General features: G+C 60.1%; 1 protein-coding gene across 3 annotated transcripts in view; it reads right to left on the bottom strand.

Moving 5' to 3' along the window:
• Positions 1-496: 496 nt before the first annotated feature.
• RAB37 (RAB37, member RAS oncogene family) overlaps positions 497-9,892 on the bottom strand; it is a 65,601-nt gene continuing 56,205 nt past the window's right edge. The window contains exons 1-9 of one of the 3 annotated variants that reach the window (XM_065909273.1): positions 8,704-8,811; positions 5,917-6,027; positions 4,839-4,880; positions 4,250-4,316; positions 4,095-4,147; positions 3,101-3,166; positions 2,503-2,559; positions 2,344-2,420; positions 497-2,164 (exon numbers count right to left, since the gene is read on the bottom strand). In XM_065909273.1, coding sequence (XP_065765345.1) covers positions 2,059-2,164; positions 2,344-2,420; positions 2,503-2,559; positions 3,101-3,166; positions 4,095-4,147; positions 4,250-4,316; positions 4,839-4,880; positions 5,917-6,027; positions 8,704-8,796 — 672 coding nt within the window. In that variant the 5' untranslated portion in view covers positions 8,797-8,811 and the 3' untranslated portion in view covers positions 497-2,058. Of the gene's footprint in view, positions 2,165-2,343; positions 2,421-2,502; positions 2,560-3,100; positions 3,167-4,094; positions 4,148-4,249; positions 4,317-4,838; positions 4,881-5,916; positions 6,028-8,703; positions 8,812-9,892 lie in introns of those variants that run through there. The other 2 variants (XM_065909275.1, XM_065909274.1) reach the window with 2 other exon arrangements.

Raw genomic sequence — 9,892 nt, 5'->3', positions numbered from 1 at the left:
GGGGTACGGGCTCCGATCTTCGCTGGGACAGTGTGAAGGTCCAGCAGAGCGCCCAAGGCTTCAGTGGGACTGCCCAGCGAAGACCGGCCACCCAGGGTCAACGGTGTATCGGCGTCAGCCTTTGGCTAGGGAGGTGGGGGAGGGGAGAGGCAGGTCAGAGCCTGGTAGCCGATCTCTGGGTACAGAGGAGCCCTGGCGTTTTTCAACAAAGAAAGTAAAATGATGAGGACCGTGAGATAATAAACCTTCTTTCAGCTCCTACTTTCACATGAGAGGCTGGTCACAGAGGCTGGGGGCCGTCTGTTAAGGGTGAGGTGACCAGTTTGGGGGAGGGGTGGACATTGAAGGATGAGGATCAAATGATTCTGGCAGTTAGTGACAAGCAACAACGATCCTTTCAGCATGAACTGCCCCCGCCCTCCCCCCACCCCCACATCACGTCCACCTCAAAGAAACAGTGGACAGGGTGTACTTTCCACAAAATACTGCCATTTAATGCTGGAGAACACAAATGCTAGAGGCCCAGAGCAGCCCATGTGACTGGATCCCTGCAACCTGCCTTGGGCCCCAGAAGAACCCTGCAAGGTCAGGCTCCTCCCTGCTCCGCCTGGAGAGCTTCCTTATCGGCCTGAGTTGGAGCTGCTGACTTTGCTCAAAGAGCAAGATTTCTGCTTTGAAAGCAAATGCAGCAGCCTGAGAAATGGGCAGTACGTACCTTACACACCCCTCTCCCGGCCCCTGGTGTACAGAGCCGGAGTAAAGGTGTCTCTAGGTCATAACCTGCACAGCCCCTGACCTCGTCCCAGGGTTGGGGTCAGGGCTTGGGGAGACCTGTGACCTTGGCGCCACAGAAAATCCTTGCAGCCCCTCTCCCCACCCAGATCTTACCAGCCAGACCTTGTTTTGCATACAATGCGTTGATTTACCCGGAAATGCAGGACCTCTTACTCCCTAAGCTGGCTCCGTTAGAAGGGAGATAAAGCAGTTTGGGCTCTAAGGTCCCTGGGTCTGTCTGTCTGAGAGAAAAGGAATGAGGGAGGTCAGGGAGGAGGCGGCACTTGGGTTTGGGGGTTACACAATGGCGTGAGGTTTGCTCACTTCTGCCTCCTGCCTACGCCAGGATCAGGGTTTTCTCTGCTTTCTCTTTATTGGTCTCTTTTGTCCAGTAGAAGCACTAGAGCTGCTCGAAGAAGTAGCCTGTGGGCTGCATACCTGCCAAAGGGTTGGGACCAGAATAACCTTTTCCTGTCTATAACCTTAGGTGTCTGGAGACATAGATGGAAAGGTAGAAAGATAAGGCCAGGGATTTAGGGAGGAGGGGCTCCTCTGGGATCTGAGGATCAGAGAACAGGAACCAGGTGTTTCCAGGTGACTTCATGTGTTTGTGGGCTGGAGGAAAAGGGGTACACCTCCCAGAAAGGGGGCCAGTAAGCCCAGAGGTAGCCAAACAGATAGACCTAATCTCTGCTACTCCTCTCCTATCTCCCCATAGGGAGCCAGGTCTCTTGCCTAATCCCCGCATCTCTTATCTTCCAGAGGCTTTGGTCTGACTCCCAGCACAAGGGCTCTGTTTTATTGGGGAAGATTGCTCTCTGGGGAGCTGGAGGAAATGAAGGCCTGGGTTTGCTCAGCCTCTTGCCAGCTGAAGGATTGGGGTGTGTGTGGGGGGGGGGGTGTCACTACTTCCCTTTATGCCCCAGAAGTGCATCAGTGCCCCCTGGTGCTGAGCTGGAGCAGTACCACCCTCATGGTGGTCAGGAGGGAGGCCCAGGCCCCTAAGTGCTAGTACTAGAAGGCCAAAGGACCACCACCAGCTCTCTGGCTTGGTTTTTCTGATGCCCTTTTGATTAAGTTATGTGTCATTAAAATGAAAGATAAATATTTTGCCCTCCCCTGTGGACGCAGGGAAGCTCCAGGAGCTAGGGGAGGGGCAGGAGTCTGGAGGGGCTGTGCAGTGGGTCCCCCAACTCTTTCCCCGCTGGCTCAGCCGCTCAGAAGAAGCCAGGTCTGGGGGCGCAGGGGGAGGCTGCATGGAGCTCCCTTTCAGACCCTCAGGATTCACAAGAAGGAGCAGCAGCCGGGCCGCTTCTTCTGGGACTCCACGTAGTCTCGGATCTGGAAGCTGGGCTCATCCGTCTGCTGCCCGGCTCTGTATTTCAGCTCCCTTGAAGAGGAAGGAGAAGTGGGCTGGGCAGCCGGTGGGGAGCTGAGCCTTGCCCAGTCCCACGGCCTCCAAATGCAGGCTGTAGACAGACCCAGGGACTGGGCAAGGGGCCAGGCCCCATTGGATCCCAGATGGCGCCACCCTGCCCTGCACGCTCTCCTTCCCGGCTCAGCACTCACTTGGCAATGGCCAGAAAGGCTAGCTCCACATTCATGCCCGTCTTGGCGCTGGTCTCCATGAAGGGAACTCCATATTCCTGCCAGGGGGAGAGCGTGCTCCGTGGCCAGTCTTGGGCTGCCCCCATCCCTTCTCTCCCACCCCCCCGGCTAGTCACTTACCCTGGCCAGCATCTCTCCGTCCTCTGAGCGGATCACCCTTTCACTGCTCACATCTGCCTGTCAAGCCCAGGTGGGTCACTCTGGGGGACGGACGCCTTGACCCCAAGCCGGCCCCTCTCTCTGCCCTGGGAGCAGGACCTCCTTCCCTCTGCTGGTGGCCTGCGGCACTGCAGGTGGTCTGATCCACCTGGGGCCAGGACCCCCTCCTCAGGTTCTTAGCTCCCAGCAGGGGGAATCTCACCCCAACTTAGAGAGGTGGTGGGTTACTCTGCTTGGCAAAGGGGTGGTGACCAGCCTCAAAGGGATGGCGGCAGTTGAGGTTAACCCTCTCCCATCTCAGATCTTCATCCATGTATCTAGTCCCTAGGATCTAACAGAGTAGCTGGGCATTCCTGGACTACTCAGGAAACAGCTCTACCTTTCCCTGCAGGGGGCCAATTCCAAAGCTTTTAGAGGGCAGGTGAGATGGGCAGAAGCCTGCAGATAGGTCTGACCTCTGAACTGGAGGCTGGAAAGGGTCCTTTGCTGGCAGGATGTCCAGCAATTACTCTGGTGGCTGTGGGGGAGGGTGGGCCGAGCCTGCCCCGGAGCCACTCACCTTGTTGCCCAGAAGCATGATCACCACGTCCCTCTGGGCGTACTCGTGAATCTCAGTGAGCCAGGCCTGTGAGAGAGGGCGTGCTGGGCCGCAGCCATTCTCCTCCTTCCCCCGGCCTTCCCTGCTTCTCCCCTCTGGATCCTCCTGGGCTACTCACTGCCCCCGATCACTGAACACGATACCCTGGGCCTTCTCTCTCCTGCATCTCTGCCCGGGCCTCTCTCCAGTCCTGAATAGCTCTAAACCCCTTACAGTGTAACTCTCAGTTCTATGGAAGATAGAGGAGGTACAGGCTTTATGTTCTAGACCAGCTCTAGTCACCAGCACTCTCCTTGAGTGCCCCATAGAGGATTCTAAGGCCACGTAATGGCTCGGTGATCAAAACTACTGTGATCGATTAGAGCTGTCTGCCATGCCCATGGGGTTGGAGGAGGCAGTAGGGATGCCATGGGTTCCATCCAGTTGGTAAGTGTTTTATCTCTATATGTCTGGTTTCCCCGGTTTGCTTGCCAACCTCTTGAGGTCGGAGAGCACGTGAAACCTTCACCGTGCTGTGCACAGAGTCAGTGCTTATATTTATTGAATTATTGCCTCGACTACTGGATAGTTTGCTTGTGAGGACAGATCCACTCATTTTTGTCTGCCTGAGTCACTTTCTAGAAACTTGGGCTGCATATATACGGTAGACTTTTTCTGCTTGGGCTCTCCCCTTGAGCTCTTGTCCAGGGTGGAGCTGGGGACTTTCTGAACATGCTGTCATGAAGTGCACTCATGAATCACAGGCAGGGATAAAGCAAGTGGCACACAGCCTGCTTGGCCTTCATGCCCACATGCCAATCAGCTGCCCACGAGGAGTTTATGACTTCTGAGTCACAGCTAGGGTGTTTTTAGCGAGGCAGCAGTATTCCAGGCTCCACCCATTCCCACAGAGCAGGAAGCGGTCCTGCCCTGCTGGCTCCCGAGAGTGGCGAGTGGTGGGGTAGGGAGAACCTACCCGGATGTTGTCGAAGGAAGATTTGTTGGTGATGTCGTACAGCAGGAGCAAGGCTGGAGGGGGAGAGAGGGGTCACGCGGGGCGGGGGGACTTGGGGCAGAAGGGTGACTGTTACAAGTGGGCTGGGGGAGCGGTGAACTGCCAGAGGCCCTTACCCTGGGCGTCTCGGTAGTAAGCGTGGGTGACGCTGCGGAACCGCTCCTGCCCTGCGGTGTCCCAGATCTAGGGAGGGAAGGACAAACAGTCAGAAGTGGGCAGGCGCTGTGCTGGGCAGAGAAAACCCTTGTTGTACCAGGTGTGGGAGGTGAGAGGTTTCTTTCTTTGCTTTCTCAGGGGCCTGTGAGCGCCTGGTGACGTCCCAGATGGTGGTGGTTAACGAGTTAATGAGTTCTCCAGCTAGTCTGATGCTGTTGCCCTGAGTGGTGAAGCCCAGGGATTAGGGGTGTCCAGCCTCCTAGAGCATGTGAGGCCCATGACACTAGGGAGGATTTGCAGCAAGCCTAAGCTTGTCTGAAGGCACTTGGAGCTGCTGCCTTTGACAGAAGAGAGGGGCCTGGGAACGGCTTTCTCTGCAGACATCAAACAAACAAAAGCCGTTTCCTCTCCTGGGCCCCACAGGAAATTACCCCAGGCTGAGGGCAGGGCCGCGGGCCTCCTGTGGGTGGGTGAAGAGCCTGGGCAGGCGCCCCCATCCTTGAACGGCCCCCTCCCCGACACCCCAGCCCTCCCAGCTGCTGGTCTCACCTGCAGCTTCACCCTCACACCATCCACGGTCACCACCTTGTTCTGAAAGAGAGAAGGGCAGAGGGAGAGGTGGGCGCTCAGGGCGGGGGAGGCGGCTTGGCTCCTGCGTCCTGCCGAGTCCTGCCCGGCAGCAGGCCTCCTGTCTGGCTGCTCCCCCAGGGTGCCAGGGCGTCTGCCGAGCCCCGGAGATGTCTCCAGCCAGGTCGCCCCATCAGGGCGGTGGGACTCTGTCCCCAGGCAGCCCTCTTCTGTGGACTCCGTCTGTCCTTCTCACAACACACCAAGGCAAGGGAGCCGCGAACGTGCCGGCCCCGCCCCTCCAGGGCTCAGCAGGGCACACGGGCCGAGCCCTGGAGGCGGGTGTTCCTGCCTCTTTCCTGCTTCTGTCTGCCTCTCCCAGGGCTCAGCCTCAGCACTGTGAAGTAGCTCTTCGAGGTGAGGTGCCCACCAGCATCTCAGAGACCTCAGCGGGCGGATCTGCAGGGCTGTCTTTGCCCTGGTCGCCCCCTGGCTCTCCCACTAGGTGAAGCTTCCCCTCCTCCTGGGAGGAGGCACCCGACCCCTGAGAGCCCCGCTGCCAGGGTTAGGCATGAGCCCTCCTGGCCCCTGGGGCTGTGTGGCACTCAGAGCACTCAGCAACCCCGATGCCAATCTGTTGATGCCAACCCAAGATGGGTTCACCCCGGTGAGGGGGCAGGATGCTGGCCGCTGCTCTCTCCCCGTAGGACCAGTCCGGCTCCCCAACCTCCTGCTCTGCTGCGCTGCCCTGAGCTCCAGAAAGACGGGCCGCTGACCTCACGTCTTGCCCGAGGGGCCGGCTCGCAGCATGGGGGGTGTGGGGGTGTGTCTGCCCTGCTCAGGGGCAGGATTCGAAGATGCAGCCTCTCATTTCTCCTTCTCTAGGGGGGCAGGGAGCCCCACCAGCCCAGACCCCTCTAAGCTGGCCACCTCTAGGGTGAGCCACTGCAGACCTGAGGGGTCCGTGCAGTGGGGAGAGGACGGACCCCCCTATCCCCCCTGTGCCTGAAGCCGTGACCCCTGGTTCACCGCTGGGAGGAGGAGCCTGCAGCCACCTCACCCTGAAGTCTATGCCGACGGTGGCTATGAAGGTCCCGGACAGGAAGGCCCCGTCTCTGAATCGGATGAGGAAACAGGTTTTGCCGACGCCCGAGTCTCCCAGAAGCATCACCTAGGAGGTGGGGGCAGAGGCAGTTAATGGGGCACTGGGGCGAGATTCTGGGCTCCCAGGGAGGGCCGGGGAAGGATGCTGAGCCCCGAGGGGGCGTCTGCTTCTGGAAAGCCTGCCGCCTCCTGCTCTCCTCCACTCTCCTGGGCTCCCGCTGGCCTCCCAGCCGCTCCCTTGGACCCTCCTGTCCTCATCTGGCTTCCGGGACGCCCGAGTTGAGACCCCAGAACCAAGAGATCCCCAAATGTGCTTGGTGGCCCCGAAAACAACCACATTCCGTGCGTCTAGACTCTGGCCCCCTTTGCCCCGCTCCACGCCATGCCAAGATCCCGTCCTTTGCTGTGTGTTCCATGCCAGCGTGCACATGTGGGTGGGGCCACGGTGCCAGAAGGAGAAGCATTAATATTTCAGCCAGGGATTCCCACCCAAGGGAGGGTATCAGGATCTGAGGCGGGTAGGCCTCTGTCAGTTGCCAAGGCATATTCTAAAATTGCTCGCGTTCCAGTGTTTTATTTTTGGTCACCTTTATTTGGAAGATTCTAATGACATTTTCTGTTTGTAAAAGCCTTCCATGAATTAGGGAAGGCTGAAATTTATACTAAGGTGGAGAGACATTTGGCCTGAAGTGCTTTCTGCAGTAACCTCCCAAGTGGGACAAGTGGCTTGCAAGGAGCGTGGGGGGCAGGAGGGAGTGTGGGCGTCTGTCTGCCCCTTTACTGTCTGGCCAGTCTCTGCTCCTCTCCGCTGGGGATGGGGTAGGGTGGGGATGGGGAGGGGACCCCTCTGTCCTGTCACTCCTCAAACTCAGAGAACTGGGGTTGAGACCCAAAGCTGGAATTTTTTCCAACTGGCTGAATAGATGCTTAATGGGTGGAGCAGGGACTAAGGTTTGAGTTCTTTTGGGGGCCTTGACCTTGACCATGGAGCCCAAAGGCTTTCCTGCTGTGACCATGGGGTATGGGATTAGCTAACCTGGTGACAGATGGGCAGTTGAGCAAAAGGTGCCTGAAGCCTGGGGTCCCGGCTTGTACGTGGGTGACTGGGGGACTTTGGGAAGATCCCTTAACCTTTCTGTGGCAGTTCCCACAGTGGTTAGAAGGAAGGATGGATGATTTCTTGGAGTCCTTTCTAGAGTCTGTTAGTGGCTAGGGTCAAAAATGTTGGCATGAACCACCTGAGATTCTGGAAGCATGGCCCAGGGGTGGGGGCTGCCTGCCTGTGGCCTCATCCTTTCTAACCCTTCCCGAGGAGCTTCCACCAGGCTCCTCCTAGACCATTCAAGACTCAGTCTCCTTGGCAGGCCCCAGGTATGAAGGGGGCTGGGGCCAACTCTCCACAAAAGCCCACTTGGCCCAAGGGACAGATGGTGGGCTGGGGGCTAGAGTGCTCTCTGGAGCCTGCATGGCTCCCTGGCTCCTGGGTACCAGTAGCCGATGGGGCAGGAGGGAGAAAGGGAGGGAAGGCATCACCTCTGTACTTTAGAGACCACAGCTGCCTTGAGCAAGGGATGCCAGCCACCCACCCAGCCAGGCAAGTCAACCAAACACAAACAGTTGCCCAGCCTCGCCACCTCCTAGGCAAACACCCAGCTGGCTGGTCAAGCAAGGAGGTCAGGCAGTGCCCCATGGCCCAGGACTGGTTCTCAGCGGCTCCCCCTCCCCTGAACACACTGGGGGCCCATTTCCTGCCTGCAGCCCGCACCGGGGCGCCTATCTCAACGGCTCTGGGCGGGTGACTTGCGGACTCGCTTCCCCTGAAAGAAGGGGGTGGGGGTGGTGGAGGGAGGAAAGCAAGGCACAGAGAAAGCAGGTCTCCTTCAAGGTCATGCCGCAGGAGACAGGCCGGCCCCCTCATCATCTCTCCCCGACCCTGCAGAGGAAGAGTGGAGGCTCTGGGCTCCCTCTTTCAGAGATCCCAGTACCTGTCTGCTCCCAGAGTGCAGAGGAAGGGCAGACAGCTTAGTGTCCACCAGCAAACCCCCCTCTTTCCTCCAGGGCCACCCACAGAGGGAACCAGGCCCAGAGAGCTGACTTAAACTCTCCCAGGTTGGGGTACCAGTGCCTAACCGCTCCCATCATTCTCAGGGTCTAAAAATTCCCAGGTGAGTCTACTGTGCTGGTTAGCAACATCCTCCCAGAAGAAGGCGTGAGCAGCTGGCTGCAGGGGTGGGAGGGGAAGGGGTCGCACCTGGGGGCAGCTGGGGTCCTAGTCCACCCTGGGAGAAGGGCATTAACGCGCACGCTCCCCCGCTGTCAGGGGGCGTCCCCTCGGAGTATCTCCCAGCGCTTGGGGGTGCCTGTGCCCTGGGAGAGTTGTGGGCTCAGGGGCTAGCGAGAAGCCCGGGGTTCCCCGGGGCTCGCGCTGGCTGAAGTGAGGCAGAGGGAAATGGGGCTGGGGTCCTCCGGGGGTGGGGAGTCACTCAGTACTTCCTACGCTCCTCTCCCCTCTCCCAGATCCCTGGACGTTGGCGTGGGCCCCCGGGGCTGTCTCGACCCTCCCCCGCTTACTCTGAGAAGACCCGGGGGTGAGGGGGGCTGGGGGGTGCAATGGGATGAGTCCAATGCAGACGCAGCCAGAGAGGAGCTGGGGCCGGGAGGGTCTAGGAGCGAAGGGCGCGGGGACGGGCGGCCCCCAGAGCCGGCACCGGAGTCCCCAGCGCTGGGCGCGGGGCCCACCCACCTTGCCCGTGAGATCGTGGCTCGGCCCGCAGGGTGGGGAGCGCTCGAGGGCCTCGCCATCCCGGGTGGCCGCGGTGTCAGGCGTGCCCGTCATGTCCCTGGACCAGAGGTGAGCTGGGGCCCGCGGCGGCCGAGGGACCGGCAGGAACCGCCCCGCCTGAAGCTCCGCCCGCTTCTTCTCCCCTCCACCGCCCCGGGCCGGGACCCCGACAGGCTCCTCCCTCCGTTCCGCCACCTGAACAACGCTGGCGGGGAGCTGGCTGTCCCGCGGGGGCGCGCAGGACCGCAGAGTCAGCTCTCGAGGGGGCAGGCAGGCCCCTAGAGCCGCACCAATCGGAGGGTGTAGGCCAAATCCAGCCTAGAACCGCTCCCCAAGGTCGCCAGCTGCCGGGGTTAGGGTCCCACGGGGAGCTGTCCCTGGGGACCCGCCTTCTGAGGGTCTGGCATCACTGGGACCGCGGGCCGGCGCCCGGGTTGTGGCTGCCCAGCGCGGCCAGCAGGCGACGCCCGAGCTCCATCCGGCCCGCGGTCCACAGGTGCCTGGCGGGGGGTGGGTTGGGGGCGGGGTCCGGGGAGCCTGGAAACGCCCCTGGGCCGCGCGGTGCCGGGTTCGAGAGCACGCCTGCGTTCTGAGCTCAGCTCGCAGACAGTTTCGCTTTTGCTAGTCGCCCTAGCTCGACGTCATCCGAATGTAATTGTGTTTACCGACCGATGGGTATTCACTCTGCACACTTGCTTGGGCCCCCGGCCGGTGCTTGGACTTTGACACTTCCCCTGTTCCCCCCCTGACCTCTTGGGCTGTGCCCAAAATGTCCCCTGCCGGGAGAGCCTTCCCAGGCGGCCTTCCCGGCATGGCACACTTCCCAATCCAGGTGCTCCTCAAGGCAGGACTAGCCTTATCCACGTGTGGCCCTCCCTTCTGGCACCTGCTGCTGCTGCTAAGTCACTTCAGTCATGTCCGACTCTGTGCGACCCCATAGACGGCAGCCCACCAGGCTCCGCCATCCCTGGGATTTTCCAGGCAAGAACACTGGAGTGGGTTGCCATTTCCTTCTCCAATGCGTGAAAGTGAAAAGTGAAAGAGAAGTTGCTCAGTCGTGTCCGACTCTTCGAGACCCCATGGACTTCAGCCCACCAGGCTCCTCTGTCCGTGGGATTCTCCAGGCGAGAGTCCTGGAGTGGGGTGCCAC

This window comes from Muntiacus reevesi, chromosome 18, assembly GCF_963930625.1.
Source record: "Muntiacus reevesi chromosome 18, mMunRee1.1, whole genome shotgun sequence".
Lineage (NCBI taxonomy): Eukaryota > Metazoa > Chordata > Mammalia > Artiodactyla > Cervidae > Muntiacus > Muntiacus reevesi.
The sequence above is the reverse complement of the archived record's forward strand: the minus strand, read 5'-3'. Positions and strand labels throughout refer to the sequence as shown.